The sequence below is a fragment of the Haliotis asinina genome, chromosome 4 (genome assembly GCF_037392515.1).
Source record: "Haliotis asinina isolate JCU_RB_2024 chromosome 4, JCU_Hal_asi_v2, whole genome shotgun sequence".
Lineage (NCBI taxonomy): Eukaryota > Metazoa > Mollusca > Gastropoda > Lepetellida > Haliotidae > Haliotis > Haliotis asinina.
The window spans coordinates 75,383,225-75,405,591 of NC_090283.1; the positions used below are offsets into that span (position 1 = coordinate 75,383,225).

The 22,367-nt window shown below is 39.7% G+C and overlaps 2 protein-coding genes across 2 annotated transcripts in view; one reads left to right on the top strand and one right to left on the bottom strand.

Moving 5' to 3' along the window:
- LOC137282102 (uro-adherence factor A-like) overlaps window positions 1–22,367 on the bottom strand; it is a 390,886-nt gene that overhangs the window by 317,250 nt on the left and 51,269 nt on the right. The gene's annotated exons all lie outside the window — the stretch shown is intronic.
- LOC137282731 (uncharacterized) lies at window positions 8,043–16,138 on the top strand. Its single transcript, XM_067814516.1, has 3 exons — window positions 8,043–8,345; window positions 12,435–12,569; window positions 13,830–16,138. Exons 1-3 carry the CDS (start codon window positions 8,135–8,137, stop codon window positions 13,916–13,918), a joined length of 435 nt encoding a protein of 144 aa, XP_067670617.1. The 5' UTR covers window positions 8,043–8,134; the 3' UTR covers window positions 13,919–16,138.

Sequence of the window (22,367 nt, forward strand, 5' to 3'; positions counted from 1 at the left end):
GAAATAATTTGGTAATTCATAAGAAACTGTCAAACTTTTAGTGCAGCATGACGCAATGACTGACGCAAAATCACGCAGAACGACAACGGTACTTCTCGGCATTTCTGGCTTCTTCCGTCATTTACAATGTAAACCATGAAAACATATAACAATACACAGATAGTCAGAATAATTCTGATTACTTACATCTCACATTTATGTACAAAAGATCCCTGAATCAAGGAAGACGTCCTCGCAAAATCCTGTGTATCCTTGTCAGCGAAGTCGCCATTTTGAAAGAAATGGTGATGTCACATGTCAACATTGTTGCACATATTAGGCAATTTCTTTGAGGTGAAGGTCCGTTGAAAAAGAGTAAACACAATGTCCATACCATTCCGATTGCACTTTTAGTATTGTGATGTATATTTTGCGTATCGTTAAGATATTTTTTCATGAAACTGATTTCAGTATCTACATATATCCATGTCCAACACCATATAATATGTGGATATAAGGTATACGTTTTATTCTTTGAAAGCTTTTAATTGTTTGAATAATATTTACATGGGAAATTGACTCAGTAAGTGTACTATACCACATTTTAAACCTCTACACAAGTGTTGTAAGATCACACGTAGCCATAACTGCAACATGTGCTTTAGTTCCCGTGATATACAATATTCAATACGTTGGGACAAATATTGCAGTTTCATATGAACAGGTTAATAAACAGCGATTTAATTCCAACTTGTAAGTAAAACTGATAATATTAATGAAAATGATTTGTACATTTTATGAAATGTAGGGGCACACATACTACTATTTAAAGGAATTGTCTTGTTCATTGTATTGGTTTGTCTCGTTTTTATAGACAAAGCAATTATGAATATTGATTGGCCAGGTGCGAGTTTGTAAAAAACGTTTCATGATTCATTATCATATTTTTCGATAATAAAGTCAATTCAAATTCGATTAAAATATATCTGATGGTAGAATATCTAACTCGAACAATATTTATACGAAAATTGTTAAAAATATATAAACCAGGTCATGTCTTAATTTGGACAAGCCTTACGTCCATATTCTAATACTTCTGTACTGAAAAAGCAATCTCTTTGTACCTTTCATTGCATACTTATGAAGTGAAATGATTTCATAATCATAAGAAGAAAAGTCTATTTCCTAAATGAATACTCAGTGAATATTCAGGTGTCGTGAAATTGTGATTTACGCTAAATTGATGCTAGACAGGTGCGCGTGTTGCTCACAATAAGATATGTAGTAAAACCGTGTAATTGTTGATATAGTCATGACACTATTTCAGTGATAAACCCATTCATTTTATATTTTGGCTAAAAAGTGTTGAATTCTGACACAGAAGCCGATATCCTTTACACATTGAGTGGATATTACGTTAGATATATACTAATCAGCAAACTAGTGTCGTCTTTTTCCGACGTCACAAAATGCACAAAACATGCCATGACGTCAACTAAAATGTCGCATTGTTTCCAGTTATTTCATTACATTTGAAAATGTGGCTGTTACTCCGTTAATAATGATGCAAACTTAATCAAAATACATCTACCCAAACAGGAGATTATGGGAATCTAAGAACTAAATTATGTATCGGATAGGGCCATCCAAATCGCTATTACCTGCTTTTTCATGTAGTACACTGGCATCTTTTCTTACAAATTGTGAAACTACCAAAAGGTATCCTCCCACACTGCGGAACTTTGTATTGGAATAGTTTGGTTCACCGTGAACAAAACATAACGGAAATATAATGTCCGCATCCACAGCAAATTCTCTCCATGTGATCGGAGTTACATTGACCTAACGTAAAGCATAGCGGAGTTATGCCCCCTTATCTTTATACGTGAATGACCTCTCTGTCGACTTTTGACGTCATAGAAGAAAATCGATTTTTGACATTTATTGCAGGTCATTTTTGATTTTGTGAGTATGACGTTATGCATTAGCACATACATCCATTTCATATACACTTATGTCGTTCAGATATCAAGCTGTATTTTCTTCGCTCACATTTCCGTAAAGACGCCAAATTAAAAAAATCGTAGCAGAGTGCTTTTATTGGTGCACGATTAAAAACGGAGAAATTTACTGTTTTTTAGCGCACACAAAAGTTTTGGACAACTTTTAGCAGAGTCTATTTCTCAACCCCCTGAGGTAGCCGCAGTTATATTTATACCAACGGATAGGAAATTAAATATTCTACATTTCTGTGCAATTTTATAGCCGTACGCAGATCCAGTACCACGCGAGCGCAAATCTCGCACAACGTTCACTTTTCAAACCTTACGAAAATATGCGCCTGAAAAAAACCTCGGCATCCAGGGGGTTAACGACGGGCCATTATCAAGCCCGTTGTTAGGTGACGTCATAAGTAGCTCAGCTGTTGAAGTTCAATCACCTACGGCTCGTCCGAACTTTATTATTGACCATTTATCTGTGCTCCGTTGTTCAAAACAACCTTATCTCTAAGGTCAACCTTATCTCTAAGATTTCAACCTTAGACCTTTACTAAGGTTAGCCTCCCGTTGCACGAAACAACCTCAGCTAAGGTTAACCTTAAGTTACGGTTGATAACTAAGGTTGGTTCGACCCAACCTTAGCGTCTCTAAGGTTGGAAAGGGAATATGGCGGCTGCTTTTATTTTGAGGAAGCAGAGAGTGTACAGAAATGGGAATGTCAAAAATAGCATATTAATGATCACTGATATCAAGTTTTCATGAAAACCAGTTATGATAATTCTGAAACGTCGCCGATGAACCAAGGATTGGTTGGGATGTTTTCGAAAAAACACTTAGTGCTCTTTCCGCCATATTGGATAGTGTTTACAAAATCACGTTTCGACAAGGCCGATATTGAGAGGCCTATTATATCACGTATACTTCATAGTCTGCTGCGACAAATGCATCATTGAAGTCTCCACACATCATAGAATCAAATTACAAATGGTCTTTGTCACCAACACCAACTGTCTACATAAAACGAACGGGAACGAACGCGGTGCTCGAAAGACTGTGCGTTTAAAATGTAAACAAAGAAAAAATCCGATTTTACACTACGTGGCATTTTCGGAAATTTTCCAGCATCCAGCGTGTAATCATTGCTTACAATGGTTAAGTACCCCTAGAATATTAAGTTGAAGAGTCTCGCAGCAAGAAATAGCAACTTAAAAAATATACAATGCAATCATTTAATGATTCATTGGTAACTGTCAAAGTTTCCGTGCAACGTGACGCCATGACTGACGTAAAACCAAGCAGAACGACAACGGTACTTATCGGCATTTCTGGCTTCTCCCGTTATTTACATTGAAAACGATAAAAACATATAACAAAACACAGATACTCAGAATAATTCTGATTACTTACATCTCATATTTATGTTCAAAATATCCCTGAATCAAGGCAAGAGTCCTCGCAAAATCCGATGTACCCTTGTCAGCTATATCTAGCTCGTATTCGTCACATGTTCCAGTGCCTTTGTGCACTTTCCTGCCTGTGCCAACCATACCATAAATGACAACATACAGCAATGAAAATATCGACTTGAAGTATAACCAGAGACCATATAATAGATATATGGTCTCTGGTCTAACGTTGTTGATCACTGAAAACAATGTCGGAAGGTAGTATGAGCAAGGTCAAGGTCGAATGTCGTCACTCTCAATAGTGGCGTCATCTGTGTTGTTCTATGACGTGTCTATATTTGTAAAATGTGTGTCAGTGACCTCCGTCGTTTTGTTGTTGGCAGTAAATACTTCTAAACCGATGCCGCTGTTTCTATTCTTATTTTATTAAAAATTCTATTCATTTTAGCTATAATAACGGTAACGCTATTTTTCAGGGCATTATCATTTGCAGGAGCCCTCGGTCTTTTCAACTGGTTTCCTTCGTCGGGCAGCTAATGAAAGACCTCGGGCTTCTGCAAATGATAATGCCCTGCAAAATAGCGTTACATTATATATTACTGCCCGCTCCCATCAGCAACTGTGTATTTCTTTCGTTGCATTGAGATATGAATCTAAAAACCTCAGGCCGAAAGTAAATGATGACTTAACATAACGTCACTGTCACAGGCTAATTTGCATATCACGTGACCCGACTTTTCCCTTGTTTGTAAACAAATGCGCACATTCATTAATATGCAGAGACTGGCATAAGGCAAGCGATTAAACGAAGTTTTCTTAATGTTTTACACTGTTACGTAAATATTTTTCTACAACTGCGTCAGTAAGGTTTATGACAATACATATTTATATTTCAAACCGGCTGCATCGTTTGCTATCCATTAGGGTTCGATGACAGCACGTGGGGCCGTACAACCCACGTAAACATCTTTTAAGACCAGTTTGTTGTTTGTCATCCAGGAAATGATATCACTGAAGCAAGCTTCCGTGTTATCCTTGGCCTTCTGCTGACTGTCTAGGCTTGGTTTAAAGCTGCCCATCAGTTGAGAGTCGTCCACATAAAAGTAGAGCCCAAAGCGATGATCAGAGATCAGTTGTCCCAGAGGTTTGCTGTACATAGTGTACTGTATCGGTCCAAAAACTGAGCCCCGTGGCACTCCACATTCAAGAACATGGCTGTCTGAGAGTGTCCTGTTAATTTAAACAGAATGTACACGATCTTCCAGATATGATGAGAACCACCTCAGGACTGTGTCGTTTAGTCCATATTCAGTTTGTAACAACGTTGTTTGGTCAATGGTATCAAAGGCAGCTGAGAGGTCTAAAATTACGAGCAGGGCAATATTACCCACATCTACGGACATCGTGATATTGTCCAAAACACCGGTGAGAGCTGTTTCGGTGCTATGTGCATCCATATGTAGGCAGACCGATACTTATCAATCAGATCGAAGTTCTGTAAATGCCGAAGCAGCTGACTTTTGACAGCTTTTTTTCGAGGATTTTAGATAGGAAAGATTAGACACTGGTCGGTAATTGCTGAGGTTTCGACGATTGCTGAGGTTCCGACGATGACTTCTTTAACAAAGGTTTTGTTACTGCCTTCGGCACTGTTACAGATGAGAGACTAGGGTTGACTAAGGTCCACAATGGTGATAACAGGTAGAATGTTGTCTAAACTTTCAGCAGGAGAGTTGTCTCTCATCCATTTATTTGCATTCACAAGACATCGGTAATTTCCGTGCATCATGTGTGATTCCATGTTATTCGAGGTAAAGAAGTACTACCAGGAAGTGCCGAATGAGTTGCCATTGGCAGCGGGGTGCAGTGCAATGTACCTCTCTTGTAAGTGGGGTACATTGAAAATAATAGAAGAACGCTTAGTCAATCAGAAAACGACATTTATGTGTGAGGCAAAATAAAGGGTGTTGACCTCCAAGGGATCAAACCAGTGAGTGGTCTCTTAGGGTAGTCTAGTGGGTAAGGTACAACGTAGGAGCACATTCCTGGTGACACTGATGGAATATTGGAAAATGCAGACTAAATACTCAAACCAACTCCATGACAGCTTAAACTGGTATGAATTTATCCCTATTGACATTAACTGTGATGTCTGTCCTGGGGGTCAAATCTTCCTTGTCGTTATTGTAAAATTCACTATTTAAACCTTTTCTTATATTTTGGTAGTTATATTATAATTAAGGGGTTAATAGTCCAATGTACCATGTAGGTACGATTTCCTTTTGTAATTTATAAGTACAGGTATCGTGCCTGTTCATCATACAACCAAATAATAATCTACTTGTTCTGTCTTTCTTCTTCCTTCCTAGACCCGTGAAGATCTGGGTTACAACTGATCTTCAGTAGCCCATGCTTGTCGTAAGAGGCGACTAACGGGATCTAGTGGTCAGACTCACTAATTTAGTTAACACATGTCATCGTATCTCAGTTCGGTAGATCGATGCTCATGCTGTTGATCACTGTCTTGTCTGTTCCGGACCCTACTGTTTACATATAGGTGTAATATTGGCGGGTGCGCGGTAGACCTCACTCAACAGTTCTTCGTCCTTAATACTACAGGTGTCGATGTGACCAACTTTCCAATAAACCGATCTATTGTCCCCAAACATCTGTGAGATCGTGATAGAAAGCGTATGACGTGTGAAGCAGCGTGTCACGATGACATGTGCACACACGGGAATTCATGCAACTCGTCTGAAATGCTTCATAAATCATGGTGTAGGTTTGCGTGTAGACGATTAGATTTCTAACTCTGATGGTGTATGGAGTCGAGGATAACCCTGCCTTTGACAATTATATAAACACAAGAATGTGTACATTACTGGGAAAATGTAATGCCAGATAGCACATGTGTTACATTTAACCACTATATAGATGGTATTCTAATTCAGTTTAGCATGTAACACAAGTTCTGATTGGCCGTGCTCTACATTTCCGACCGTGTAATCCGCATATCCGCATATCCGCATATCCGCAATTTGAAAACCGATGCACCAAAACCTTTGAATATGTTCCTACATCCAGTCCAGAGATCAACATCATGATCATCATTGGGATACGATGGTAAGTGTCAACAAAGTCAGCGAACCTGACCACCCGAATCCGTTAATCACCTCTGACGACAAGTGTGGGTAGATGAAGACCAATTCTAACCTGTAACCCGGATCTTAAAAGAAAGTGAGAAACATATCAAAGTGAGTGAGTGTGGTTTTACACCGCGTTTAGCAATATTCCAGCAATAAAGCGGTGGGGAATACCAGAAGTGGGCTCCACGCATTGTAGCCACACATGGAATCGAACCCGGGTCTTCAGCGTAACGAACGAACGAACGCCTTAAACACTACGCTACACTACCGCACCAGAAACACATCAAGAGTACGTATATACTAGCCACATAAAGAAACTGTGCATTGTCAAAATATTATCCCAGTTGATAAGTACGATAACAATGTCAAACATTAATGGAGGGAGTCCACAAGCAGGACAGGGGTCAAACGACCATGTCATAAGCTCAATAACGGGTATGTCCACCATCGGCATTGAGAACAGCAGTGCATCGACGGCGCATAAAGCCAATCAAGGAAGGAAGGCTTGTGGGGTGTCACGCCAGATTCTCTCAAGTTCTGTTGCAAGGTCATTATATGGTATAGACACTGTGTAAACATAACCTATTTCCCCATATAAAAACAAACACTGTATTACGCCATACCTACCCATGTGACGATGATGCAATGCGGAAGTATTTATCAATAACTGTGACCGTTTCATTGCTTATGTAATGAAATGAAAGAATTTGATGCAAGTCAAAATGAACACTACAATGACTCCGATTCCTATAGTTAGTGATAGCGAATTTAAAATTGACAGGAGCCATATACATGTGCAGGCCAATAACAGCCTTCTTTTAAACCTCGCAAAAGTCCTCATCGACGAAACCTCGTTACCAATGTATATTAAGTGCGGGGAAGCTTTCATTCCCATATATTTCAAGCCTTTTTGACATCAAGAGGATATCTCGTGATATCTTTAAATGTGTTTAAGATATCAGTATAACAATTCAGACGTCCATAATTGTATTTTACATTAAATTCAAGACATCCCGAAACGAATCATAGATATCATCCATTTTTGCCTTTCATGCTATCTACTCTCAACTTAAAAATACAATATTTTTGAAGATTTTGATATCTGTAATACAAGTAACAGGAGCGAACGTCCAGTTTGTCTCTATCCTGGATGTCTTGCGAAATGTTTGTCAGCGCAATGGGTGGATATCAGGCAAAATATATTTACTTCCCTTTGCCTTTGAGATTAGGATAATATACATATACCTGTTGACAGCGGCAATTAAAAAAATCCCCACATAAACAGACAAAGTACAACCTTTCGTGTTTACATTTAGTGCATGTATGTGTTATGAATCTGGTATTCGCGTTAGCATTATTAAACATTGATGAGCACACGGTTAACCTCCAATAGGCGAGGGGAAATCAGGCGTATTCATGAATGAGTTGGACCTAAGTTTATGTCAAGTAGCCTTCGTTGGGATTTCCCAACATAACAATGAGTTGTCTTCAAATTTACGCTTTGGATCAGGAAATATTTCAACACGTCTTATATAAGACTGTGTAGTCACATTAGAGTGCTATATAATTCTGTTTCGGTGTGGGAGCATTGCAGGGAGTTCAAATGGCAAGTGTCGGGGCGTTATTGATAGCTTTGTTGACGGTTGTAAGCTGTCGGTTCCCAAACGGATTCTCCCTTAACGGTGCACTGGGCTCGGCTATCGCTGATGGTGGGGACAGTAACAGTCATGGGCACGGAACCGCCCCCCACCGGAAACGCAACGTTCAGGGCAACAATGAAACATCGGGGGCGTCCAAGAACAAGACACATAAAGGTAAGATTTGTAATGTTTCTTGACGAAAATCAGTGCAGTGAAATATTTGCAGTATAGCCCAGATATTTTTTTTACGTTAAACATATGTCAGGGTAGAGACTGCGATCTGATAGAATCAGAGATTCTACCAGTAGAGATTGCGATCGGAGTCTCTTCTGGTAGAATCTCCGATCCTGCTAGTAGAGATTTCAATCCTTACATGCTGGGGTTGGTTGTAAGAAAAAACAGTGCTTTTAGGTTGCTATTTGATCTGTGTTGCCAGGAAAACCTTAATGATTATTTATTTTCCTATTGTTTACAGTGAGATGTTAAATGCATGTTGTCTTTAATCCCACCCCAACTCCTACATCTCAAAGTCATAGCTAAAAGTAGAAAGTTTAAATTCATTCCGATGTAATTCTCACCTAATGATCAGTAATCATTATATAGACACCGCTTTCCAATGAGGTGGGGGAATGACCAGGCAATAATATTCTCAGGTGGATTATGTCCAAGTGGGGAATTGCCCTGCACCCTTCCTCCCAGAATGCCCACATGCCACCTACACCTTGTAACAACAAACCAATTCGGTATTTCCTGGAACAGTGGTAGAAAAAGCAAACATGCTCTTTCGCCAATTCAGATTTCTGCAGAAATATAATATGTTTGAAAAAACAACAACCTTAAGTTAATCAATATAAATTGTTTACTCAGTTCCAGTCAATCTTAATCTGTTAATATCAATCTGTTAATCCAGCTTTCATCGTTACTTGGTTCTTCCTTTACTCTCATGGATTAACTGGTCTTTAGGACTCTTCCATTATAAGTAGGTGAAATATTTTTGTTGTTTTAACTAAATGTAGATATACTGGGCTGTAGGTATGTCAGATGTCAGAGGTGTTACACTGTTTATGGGTGTATAACGGGAATAGATTTGAGCATGAACCAGTTATCAGCTGAGGAGATGATCCCACACCAGTCAATAATGGAGGAACAGAAGGCCGAGTTTTACAAATTGCTGGATGCATGACCACATAGCGCAGCCTGACAAGAAGGAACAGGAAACATTTTGCATCACCCAAGACAAAGCTGTGGAAGCTCTGCATTTGGATAAGGATGTAAAGTGTTCAGCAGGCAACCATTTCAAGTTCTGGTGTGCTAAGCTCTTCAACCGCTTCGAGGGTCTTCTTCGCGTTACATATACTATCAACACTTCCACTAGTTCAATAACCAAGAAGTCATCGTATGAAGTCGTCGAACCACCCTCCTCGAACTGACTGTGCTTTGCTGGAAATGCTGGATGAGCAGGGCATTCAAGATGAGGACGATTCAACAGATCTTTTCAAACAGTTGGAGAGCAGACAAGTTGAAGATCCCATCGGCCCACTGACACACCAGACTTCAAGTGACTGTCAGCCAGACCACATCTCAGTCTACTAAAAGTGGTTTTGGGAGTACCAGCTTCTGGATGGTGCAAGTACAGTCGGAACTGGAATAGAAGTGTTTGGGAGGACCACAGTACATTGTGAAACAGTTGATCCACAACAGCAGAGAGTATTCCAGCTAACATCTGTGGAGGATCCAGACCTCATTCCAGCTGGAGGAAACCCATTTGATGAACCACTTTCTGTTGGCCAGTTCATTGTTTGGGACACCACTGAAGCAGTTCCTTTAGAACCTGACACACCACACAGCAAGGTTCGGAAAACTGCAACAGATAACTGTCTGAAGGCAGCCAGCAGGCAGCAAGTTCATTATGGTGCCAAGTTTAAAAGTTCTTCTTTCAATGAAGGGGAAACTGTTGGAGTAAGAATTCACGAAGTGGATCGCACAAACACAGATCCTCGACTTCTGCCATGCAAGGTCCTACAAGCTCAAGGTGCAGGGAAAGATGCAACATACAAGCTACATACAGCACATGGTCGTCTGAGAAACACCTATGGTGCAGAGCAGCTGGCTGACATCCGTAATGTTTGTTTTCCATCATTACAGCATGTGGATGTCACCAGTCTAGAAGAAATCTCAGTCATCCGGGCTTCAAGAATTAACAAGAATGACACAAGGATCAAGTGTATGTGCATTTAAGGGCAGCTCTATAACTAACAGATGTCGTTGTTAAAAACAAGGAGTAAAATGTTCTACAAAGTGTCACACAACCACAACTAATGTGTGTTAATATAAAGTTTAGTACTATCTAGTTTAGTGCTATCTTCATTTTACCTGTTTTGTAAGTAAGATGTGTAAATATTGTAATATATGCATCTAACTGGAAACATTCTATACCTGAGTAAAATGCATATTATTGTTCAGTCTCAATCTTCAGTGTTACCTGAGTTGAAAGAAAGATGTGTAAATATAGCAATAAATGTATCTGTAACTGGAAACAGTCTATACCTGAGTAAAATGCATGTTATTGTTCAGTCTCAATCTTCATTGTTACCTGATTTGAAAGAAAGATGTGTAAATATAGCAATAAATGTATCTGTAACTGGAAACAGTCTATACCTGAGTAAAATGCATATTATTGTTCAGCTAGTGAAGTGTTTTTGTTGTCGTCCTACAGATATATCAGTGTTTCTACCAGCTGAATTGGAAACTGACTATTCAGTGGAGACTCCGACTGCAATTTCTACTAGTATGATCAGAGATTCTACCAGTAGAGTCTCCGATTGCAATCTCTACTGGTAGGATCAGAGATTCTACCAGTAGAGTCTCCGATTGCAATCTCTACTAGTATGATCAGAGATTCTACCAGTAGAGTCTCCGACTGCAATCTCTACTAGTATGATCAGAGATTCTACCAGTGGAGACTCCGACTGCAATTTCTACTAGTATGATCAGAGATTCTACCAGTAGAGACTCCGACTGCAATCTCTACTAGTAGGATCAGAGATTCTACCAGTAGAGTCTCCGATAGCAATCTCTACTAGTAGGATCGGAGACTCAACCAGCAGAGTCTCCGACTGCAATCTCTACTAGTAGGATCAGAGATTCTACCAGCAGAGTCTCCGATCGTAATATCTACTGGTAGAAACTCCGATTCTACCAAATTGCAGTCTCTACCGTGACATATATTGACAACAAATTGTGATTACGGAGAGATTTCGAAATTTCTGAAATGACATCTCTGTTTATTAGTGTAGCATAAGTAATTTTCACTAATTTAATTTTCGGAAAAGCCAAGTGAATTTTTGCGCATTTTTGAGGAATCATCTTCCACACAATCACATTATTTCTGTTTGATTTCCCGTTATCGGATGGCAACAATTAATCAACATATGCACGCTGTCCCGAACTCCTTTGACATGGTGGACCATGGAATTGTGCTTTGTGGATCGATACCATACCATAAGTTGATAAATGTGATGTCATTAGTTAAATAGTGGTCGAAGGATTGAACTGAACTTATGTGCGCAGAGCAGATATGATTTCACGTTTAAACTCGCTTAATGCAAAGTTGCCCTTAGAATGTTGAATAAAACATCTTTCACGTGAGTAAGTATTAAATATGGGGATGGAACTCTGAGAGCCCATTTACACACTAACAATCTAATGGAAATCAGTAATGTAGTTGCTAACAACTACACAGGCTAACATTTGTGTAAGAAGTAGCCTTCAAGTCACATTTAAAGCTCGGTGTGAGTCATGCTTGGCCCCTACTCACTGTCTTTCTTTATAAATGAATAAATTATTCAGATTGAAATAAAGTGAAAAATACTACCCAAGATATATATTTTTGAAAGATAATATTTTGATTTAAAGTTAGTCTTAAATATTGGTCTGCAGCTGTTCAAGCGCAGTTATTGCTACGGTATAATTGTATGTTAGATGATCAAAATCATATTTCTGTCTTTAGAATATTTGACGTTAGGATTAATCCAATACTCCTATGTGTGACAGAAACTGATCATTAACACATTAGACAGTACACCATTTCTTGGCTTAGACACCAATGCAACTTACGCTATGGTACATTGTGAATGTAGCAGTTTACGCTATGCAAGAAAGTGTTCAACAATTGTAAAATACTTATTATTTAAGACTGGCTTGTGACCTGTTGTGTACCGTACTAAACCTCGTTTTACCTGCTCTCTTTAATTTTACTTCTAGTGAACGGCACCTTGCCTAACACTTCTGTGAATAATGGAGGCGACAGTAACGACGATAATGGTGAAAACGACACCCATGGCACAAACCACGACGAGGGCATCAATGAAACTGTATTTGGTTCGTCTACTTGCAAAGGTTTGTATTACCTTGTTCGATGACATAGAAAACAGTGTTTATTTATTTATTTATTTATTTATTTATTTATTTATTTATTTATTTATTTATTTATTTATTTATTTATTTATTTATTTATTTATTTATTTTGTAGTGTGCGAAAAATTATATTTACATATTTATTTATATATTTATATTGACAAACATAACGAAGAAATGTGATAATTATGGAAATAGTTTCATATTCCTGTAAATAAAGGACCCGTGAAGGTCCGGTGTAGAATAGGCCTTCAGCAACCCATGCTTGCCATAAAAGGCAACTATGCTTGTAGTAAGAGGCGACTAACGGGATCGGGTGGTCAGGCTCACTGACTTGGTTGAAACACGTCATCGGTCCCCAATTGCGCAGATCGATGTTCATGTTGTTGATCACTTGATTGTCTGGTCCAGACTCGATTATTTACAGACCCCCGCCATATAGCTGGAATATTGCTTAGTGCGGCGTAAAACTAAACTCACTCACTCACTATAAATAAAGACATCGTCCCTATTCTATGTGAAACTAGGGCGACGAAATATGCACACTTATTGTATTTTATCATATATAATATTAAGAGTAGCGTAGTTCCCAACCTATTGGGGCGGGGGGATAGTACAGCGGTTACAGCGTCCTCTCGTCACACTGACGTGGTTTGATTTCCCACATGGATATGATGTCTGATTTTAGTTAGTTTTTTTTTTTTTTTTTTTTTTTTTACCCCAACCCCAAATCTATGGCACCGATCTGTAAATGATCGAATCTGGACCAAAGAATCCAGTGATCAACAGCATGAGCATCAGTCTCCACTAGAGTGTGTTGCATGCTGGATATTACTACCCCGTTTGTCTCAAAAACGGGCTGCAGTGTAACTCTGAAACTAATGTACATAAAGTACTCAGTGAAACGCTGATTATGATCAACACATCATACCAACTCTGTGAAGTTTTTGCACACGGCTACTCAGCTTGTTGAAGATGTAGATATCACGTGATCACCACTCTGATGAAACCCTCGATCACTGCTGTAGTGCAGGCATGTTTACAAAAATATTCGGTGCAACCTGGGATTCAAACCAACCACCATAGGTTTCTTGCGTTCTCAAGGGACGCAACTAGTGACGCTAACTGGAGCGCCTAGGGCAAATGGGTCAACTACTACTACTACTACTACTACTACTACTACTACTACTACTACTACTACAATGATGAATTCTGCAATTAGGTGTCACGTGTTTCTTCCAGGTACGTCCGGGACATCTGCTCTCGTCTTCTCGTCCGCCATCTTGGCTTGCCTTTTGGCATCACTCTTAGCTCCATTGCTAATCACGTGAAACTCGTGTGTGTAGATCTCAAGTCATCATGGCTCGCCTCCTTGAAGGTGGGGATTTCCCGACGCCGGAATGCGTTGAGCAACACTCTGCCCTGGGTTTTCTTTCAAGAAACAGCCTTTACTAAGGTTAACCTTAGCTCTGCTAACTTTTAGCACTGCTCTGATGTTACCTTAGTGAATCATGATCACCTTAGTGTTTTGTGAAAGGAGGCCCCGGTCACTACTGAAGGCCCTGTCACTCGGGATACTTAAAGCATGGTTGCAGATGTTTACAAGGGACTAATATATAAGCCAAGCAGAACACGTTTCTGCGGAAGGATCAATCAGCAGGGGCTTATATAGACTACAAATAGTCACAGAATACTTCAGTGAACTAGGGTGCTAGACAGTATTTGTAACAAAATCGGATAGTGGATACAGAGTTCGCTTGTCACATCACGTCGTCATGAAAAAGGGTAGGTCACACTTGTACACAAAAGTTGGAATGAGGGATGTTGCTAATGTAGGCTTTTGAGTCAAAACAAAAGTGGGAACGTAGGGCAGTGCTAAGACACAGTTGCTAATGTATGCTTATGCTTCAAGACAAAAATAGATCGAAGGGCGATGCTAGGACACAGTTGCTAATGTAGGCTTATGCTTCAAGACAAAAATAGATCGAAGGGCGATGCTAGGACACAGTTGCTAATGTATGCTTATTCTTCAAGACAAAAATAGATCGAAGGGCGATGCTAGGACACAGTTGCTAATGTATGCTTATTCTTCAAGACAAAAGTAGATCGAAGGGTGATGCCAAGGCACAGTTGGTAATGTCGGCTTATGCTTCAAGGCAAAAGTAGATCGAAGGGCAGTGCTAAGACACAGTTGCTAATGTATGCTTATGCTTCAAGACAAAAATAGATCGAAGGGCGATGCCAAGGCACAGTTGCTAATGTCGGCTTATGCTTCAAAACAAAAGTGGATCGAAGGGCGATGCTAAGGCACAGTAGGTAATGTCGGCTTATGCTTCAAGGCAAAAGTAGATCGAAGGTGATGCTAAGGCACAGTTGCTAATGTCGGCTTATGCTTCAAAACAAAAGTGGATCGAAGGGCGATGCTAAGGCACAGTAGGTAATGTCGGCTTATGCTTCAAGGCAAAAGTAGATCGAAGGTGATGCTAAGGCACAGATGCTAATGTCGGCTTATGCTTCAAAACAAAAGTGGATCGAAGGGCGATGCTAAGGCACAGATGCTAATGTCGGTCTATGAGTCAAAACAAATGTGGGAACAGGGCGATGCGAAGACACGAGTTGTTAATGTAGGCTTGTGCTTCAAGCTTCAAGAAAAAATGGAAAGAGCGATGCTAAGGCTCTGTTGCTTATGTTGGCTTATGCTTCAAGACAAAAGTGGATCGAAGGGCGATGCTAAGGCACAGATGCTAATGTCGGTCTATGAGTCAAAACAAATGTGGGAACAGGGCGATGCGAAGACACGAGTTGTTAATGTAGGCTTGTGCTTCAAGCTTCAAGAAAAAATGGAAAGAGCGATGCTAAGGCTCTGTTGCTTATGTTGGCTTATGCTTCAAGACAAAGGGGAAGCGCTAATTTGTTGACTTTTCAAGATGGTGCAGCTCAATCTTGGAAAAGTGTGTAAATGTTAATCATCAATATTAACTTTAGTTAACCTTAGTTTGTGTGCTTCAAAATATTTGAAGGTGTAATTCGTTGTAATCCTAATTTCAGTTGTGTGTGTTTGTGTTTTACGTTAAACCTCCGGGCTGAAGAATGTTTACACGTACAATTAGATACTACCCCAGACTTACAGCTGTAGCTTTTGGTTTAAAACACTGGTCGAAAAAAAATGCAAACTGGAGGTCCAAAAGACTATTATACCTTTACACCAGTGAATAATAAATTGTTTCTCTTTGTTTCGCTTTTTGTATCCATCAGAGAAAAAGGCGGTTGGGTAGCCTGGTGGTTAAAGTGTACATTCGTCAAGCTCACGGCCTGGGTTCGATTCGCTGCCACGTGGGTGCGATGTGTGAGCCCATTTCCGGTGTCCCCAGCCGTGATATAACAGGGATACTGCTATAAGCGGCGTAAAACTATACTCACTCGCTCCATGAAACGTGTGTATACTTCCTCGCCCTGATAATGTCTTGCGTTTCTGTTTTTGTACTATGTGTTTGTTTATGTCTTGTGAGGTATTGTGCCCAACTTTCCGAATAAAACATGCTGAAGTATTTGCAACCATTTATATGTGTATATGTATCAAATATGTAGAAAGTAAAGTAATCACAACTTTTCGCAAACTCACGAGGTGTTGAGATGAATCATTAAATGTTCTCATACATGCAGATTAATTGTTGAGACCGTTCCTTAGATATTACCTAAGAAACAAGGCGCTGTGATTTATCAGCAGGTGTTTGCATACGCACTAGTTGTTCACGAGGACTGATGTAAACATCTGAAATATTTCTATAACGGAAGAGTTGATAAATTCTAGAGTAACACCTCATTCAGGTTTAAGATGGCGGTGTGTAAACAATCGAGTCTGACACGTGCATTTATGATATTATGATAAACAGCAGCTCTCGAACTAGATGATGGCATGCAAGTCACACATATATCGATTCCGTTAGCCACCTTTTACCACACACATGAACTGACATACGAAAAGAAATCTTAGAATTGGCCTCTGGACTCTTATTATGAATTGTAAGGTTTATGGCAAGTGTAGGCATCGTCTACACATTGGATAAATAATTATTCTGACTTTTTTTGAGAGGCATTTAGAAGTTGGGGCAGTAAAGAAGGATAACGATATATGGAAAACAAGTTCTTTGTGCTCTCACAGTAATAAAGATGTTGTTCTTCCATATGATAAGCGGATCCAGAGGGGAGTGTGTGCGTGCGTGCGTACGTGCGTATGCAGAGGTGCGTACCCCTTCATTTGTCCTGAAATTTGCCAGGAGAGATTCACTTAATGACTGGGTCTATATAATCTCAGGCCTTAGTTATGTTGTGTTTTGTATGGGAAATCCCTGATACCGCAACTGCAATATTGTTGTTGTTGTTTTTGTTGTTGTTGCTCACACAGGAGTAGGTCATAAGCACGTGACGCATGCGCTCAACGTCTTTCTAGGAAGAGGCATTATAATAAACTGCGATATTAGACATAGCCACTGTGTGTATGCACCCATACAGTGCCGCGTGTACAAACACCTGCCATTGCAATACACCTTATCACAAGACACCTGGGATTCATGTCACGGTGACCTGTAGTTAGTGAGTGAGTGAGTGAATGAGTTTAGTATTACGCCGCACTCAGCAATATTCCAAGTCAGCGAGTCTGACCACCCGATCCCGTTAGTCGCCTCTTACAAGTATAGTCGCCTTTTACTGCAAGAATGGGTTGCTGAAGGCTTATTGTACCACGGGACCTTCAAGGATCGACCTGTAGTTATACCTTCCCAAGTATACACATTCCTTTATACATACGTACTGAAGTACACTTAAATTTATTGGGCGAAGGAGTAGCTTGCAAAACGTTCGTTCATCACGCCGATTTAATTTATCTTGAAATAGTGAGATGCGAGATTCAGAGCCTGTGGAGGAATTGAAGGGAAATAATGTGGTTCACGGGCTGTGAGGCGGTTAATTTTGCGCGGGAAACACTTTTCCGAAGCAGACGATACTTTCTGTCAGCGTCTGGATCATGCGTCTCATGAAGGATGCATCTGCTGTAGGGACAGCAGGCGAGTAATTTCAACCGGAAAGACACGCATATGAATGGATCACGCGGATGGTGAAACAACGTCCCCCCAGCGCAGTGAACGCCACAACCATGACTAACCGCTCCATGCCCAATGTCTCCAGGGGTAATGGTTTCGATAGTAATGTTGATGACGGTCGTAACAACACACACAAACAGCAAAATTAACGACAAAGGCGACAATGAAAGATGAAATCAAACAGTCAGTTAGCATCCTTATGTCCAGTACTGTGAAGCCACGGGCCTATGAGTATAAAAAACACCTCATCGGTGCAGGCATGAAATATGATTATAATGATAGCATGTACACCATATACAACCTTAATATGACCAAATTGATTTCCTTTTTTTAAATGAATAAAACAAATATTCAGCAGTCACCGAGATAATGTCTGCACTTCTGAAAGATAACAAGGACTTAAATTTTAGTATATTGGTAAAAACATAGAATTGCATCAACAGATACTTACGTCTTAATTCAATGTAGGCTGGACAGATAAGTAAGAGGTGGTATTCATTTTCGATTACGTTTAAGTTACACATTTTGTATTTTCTTAGTTCTCGGAGAATAATATAATACGACCTCTTTCAATTTCTAAATTATTTGAACTAAATCGTGATAAACAAAATCTGTATTTGGATACAATAATATGAGTTAAATATGTTTCACAAGAAATCGTTAATTTAGAATTACAATGAGTAAACATTCTAGGGCTCTCAGATAAACGCTGTGCCAAACATGGAGAAAAGTAACTTTCAGTCGCTAAAAAAAGGACTTGAACAAAACGTTTTTATCTCCGCAAGTATGTGATACCCAAACATCGCCAAAACCTAATTTAAATATGACATATCTAACTTTGGTAACCCAGTTCGCATAGCCTTGCTCGTTGTATACATACGCATCATACTGTAACACTTTCGAGGCAAACGGTATTCAGGCATGTTAATAGGATTTATCCAATATTTAATACACTTTAAAACAGCAGGGCCCTTATTCTCGAAACGTCCGTAGCCCTAAGAATTCTTAACCAATGTTAAGGCAATGTGTTAAGAATGGGCTTAAGAACTTCGAAGGGCTACGAACCTTTCGAGAATAACTAGCCAGATCAATGAATAGGATATCTACCACACTCTGCTAATACGGCATTGTTCGGCCTTGATAACTTAATGTTTGAAAAAAGTTTGCAAGCATATGAATGCATTTCTTCAGTACTTCCATTTTATTGAGACCCCAATTTCAACCCCATAGAGGAGAACTGGTGTTATCTTTGTATGGAATAATTTGAAGTACAGATGTATGCTTTTAAAGGATGTATGCTACTAAGAAGTACTGACGGCATTTTTTTGCTTGAATAGAAATATTGTCAAACGCTTTCGACCACTGTAACTTGTTACTGAAATACAATCCAAGATAACCATATCATGAAACAACTTCAACAACACTACGATTATAAAACCATGTGCAAACAGGGATAAACCGCCTTCATTTTATATAACTGCAATCTTAGTTTTATGCATGTTGACTGACAATTTCCATTCTGTACAGTACCTCCTAAGAATATCTAGTTTAAATTGTAGACTTACACTGTTTCAAAACAAAATAAGGTTATCAGCAAATAAAAGAAGGAGAGTATGAATAACATCTGGATGCAGCTGGACACCAAACCGACAGACGAAGTGCCAGTTCTGCTGTTCATATCCCCGAAAACAAGTATCGGGGGATCAGGATGTGTTTCTACCACTTTAAGTATAAAATGAAGGAACATTTCCCCCATTCCGCACAACATGCCAACTTGAGCCTTGTGTATGAACATAACTATGACCACAAAGAACATCTCTGGCAAATCCAAACATTTCCTTGTCACAAAATATCAAAATAGCATGTTCACCTTAAAACACATGAATAATATTATGTTTGATAATGATAATAATTCACTTTTCTAAGATGCTTCGGTGAAAGATGACAGGCGGCGACAATACTTTATCAGTGATAATCTGCACTTTTCGCATTACGTCACAATGTGTTGACGTCACTGCGCCATTCCAGTCTGCCCACTCGTAATCGAACTTTTTTTGCATTACGTCACAATGTAACCGACGTCACGATTGATGTCAGTTGCCATCGCCTCCTACAGCCTCCCACAGTAAACTGCTTCGTCGCATCCCGTTTCTTGTCAAGCGTCCTCGTGCTTTAACTATAACAGTTCAGGGCGAGAGTGTGCTTTATTACACTATACATGGTGATAGAACGAACTGTATTTCTTAAGCAGTAAGTAACCCACTGCAAGCAGCATAACTACTCTACCTACACCGGTGTTATTTCCTCGGGAGCTACTTTAGCATGTGTGAGTGACTGAGTTAAAATGTAAAGTCGCATCGGCAAAATGTCAGCCATATCGTCTCTAAAAGAAGTTGTAAATCCACCATAAATATGTGTACATGTAAATGATAAAAATCTGTCAAAGAAGGACAGTAAAACCAACTAGCATATCACGGTAATTTCTAAGTAAAACTAAAACTTGAGTTCAAATGGGGACAAGACAGTATAAAAATGGGCTATTGATTATCATAGATCGCCAACAACTGACGGTAGATCTCCATACTAGGGACCAGGGGGACGTACATTGTATTTGCTTGCTGCATGGACCCTAGCTGGATTTACAGCACCCTTTCAGATGTTAGCAATTTAGACACATCTAGACAAAAATTAAAAATACACATATGCTACCATTAAAACAGGGGAAAGTTTTAATGTACTACACGTCTTCTGGGACTTACGTATCCTAGTTTAGCATGGCGTCACTGATGACATCCCGCCAACATCAGAATATTGATTGCAACGTTTTGCATCATACTGCGACCTTGACACAATGTTAAATACCAGTTGATATTTACGTTCCGCGTTATTCCGTTCCCAGCGATGCCGCTCTCTAAGTGGTTATAGGGTCAGATTCGTTGTCTTGTCGCCGTTTCTATAATTAGAAAGGAAAAGAAAAGGCATGAAAAACGATAACTCACGAGACAGTCACAAGACTCGGTTATTTACAGACCCACGTCATGCATCCTGAACATTGTCAGAGTGTGGCTTTGAATGACGAAATGCTAGTACACAACAATGTTATTATTGCTGGTGCTACTCCTACTACTGGGGAGGTGGATGTAGCCTAGTGGATAAAGCATTATCTCGTCACACTGAAGACCCTCGTTCGATTCCCCACATGGATGAAGCCATGTGGAGAATCGAACCCGGATCTTCGGCGTGACGAGCGGACGCTTTAACCATTGGGTACCCCACCGCCCCTGGTTCGAGCCTTGTGCGGTGTTATACATTAAGATGTTACAAGTGGTGCTTGCTGCCGTTACGGGCACTCTGCATTACGTGGAAGAGACGAGGTATCTTTTGTCCATGGTTAGCATGTTGTGTCTGAGTGGGTGGCTTGGTGCTGAAACGAGACATGAACCCGGCTTAGTGAATTTAATTAAGATATCTTGCTTTGAATATGATATTACAGTGAGGTGGGTATAGGTTTGTTGACATCTAAAACACCATATATAATGTCTTTACTAACAACTGAATATACTTGTAACAGTAAGTGTGATTTGAATATCATATCTGATTAAAGATATCCTCAAATATTTACTGATGTCTTTAAAACATTATTGATATGTTTAAATATATCGATATCCATGACGAAATTAAGATATCATTAATTGCCTAATACATGCGCACAATTGTGCAAGTGAAATAACCTTGAAAGGGTGGATTTCCTGTTATATGAAACCTCACCGTGTCATATATGATCACTAGTGTTACACGGAGGTAGACAGTTTATATGGCCAGATCAAAGTTGTGTTTCGTATGGGAAATGCACCGCTGCAGTGCTCACTAAGTCGGTGTTGTTACAAAGTGTTGTTACTGCTGAACATGTGACGCGAGTAATTATTACATCACCAGCACGTGCCGGCAAATCAATAAATGCTGACATTTCTATACGTCTTTCACCTACTGACACATATTGGCTGAGGCAAGCACAATATTAAGATATCGTCAGAGTCAGGTGATCTGTACCCGACAATGCAGGAAATTATGTACAAACCCGTGTACTATTTATATTCACACACCTGCCGTCACATGACTCCACTGATTTATGTCACGGTAACCTTGACATGGGCACGTGAGTAAACAATGGATGATTTTCGAGGACTGTGGGGTCTTATGTTTCCACTTTGTAAATGTTGTTAATATCTTCATAGCATTTGTGGAGGTACCACAATCAAATGCCATCATAGTGCAGTAAATAGCTATCACACAACGAGTTTAGTTTTACGCCGCACTCAGCAATATTCCAGCTAAATGGCGGCGGTCTGTGAATAATCAAGTCTGGACCAGACAATCCAGTGATCAGCAGTGTTATAAGGTGAACATTGCAATCGTATACAAGAAACGATTTATACATCTATCATTGAGATTTGTGGTTAGTTCGGCATAGCACCAATGCTATTACTATTGGGTAATATATTAAGGGATGGAAAAAGGGAATAAAGGTCAAACAGCACAACAGAATAGATTCGTCAAGTAGCAATTAAAGCTGAGTCACTGATTAGAATTAAGGGAGATTTCCAATCAGGAGGTACGACATGAGACCAGGGAATGATGTAACTTCTAACGAATCAGAGAGATTGTAGAGGGTCATGTGACA

Bases quoted from the DNA above. Each gene is read 5' to 3' on its own strand.
- LOC137282731 (XM_067814516.1), top strand. From the start codon at position 8,135: ATGGCAAGTGTCGGGGCGTTATTGATAGCTTTGTTGACGGTTGTAAGC. The intron at 8,346-12,434 runs GTAAGATTTGTA...TTTTACTTCTAG, and splicing joins CAAGAACAAGACACATAAAG to TGAACGGCACCTTGCCTAAC. The intron at 12,570-13,829 runs GTTTGTATTACC...TGTTTCTTCCAG, and splicing joins TGGTTCGTCTACTTGCAAAG to GTACGTCCGGGACATCTGCT.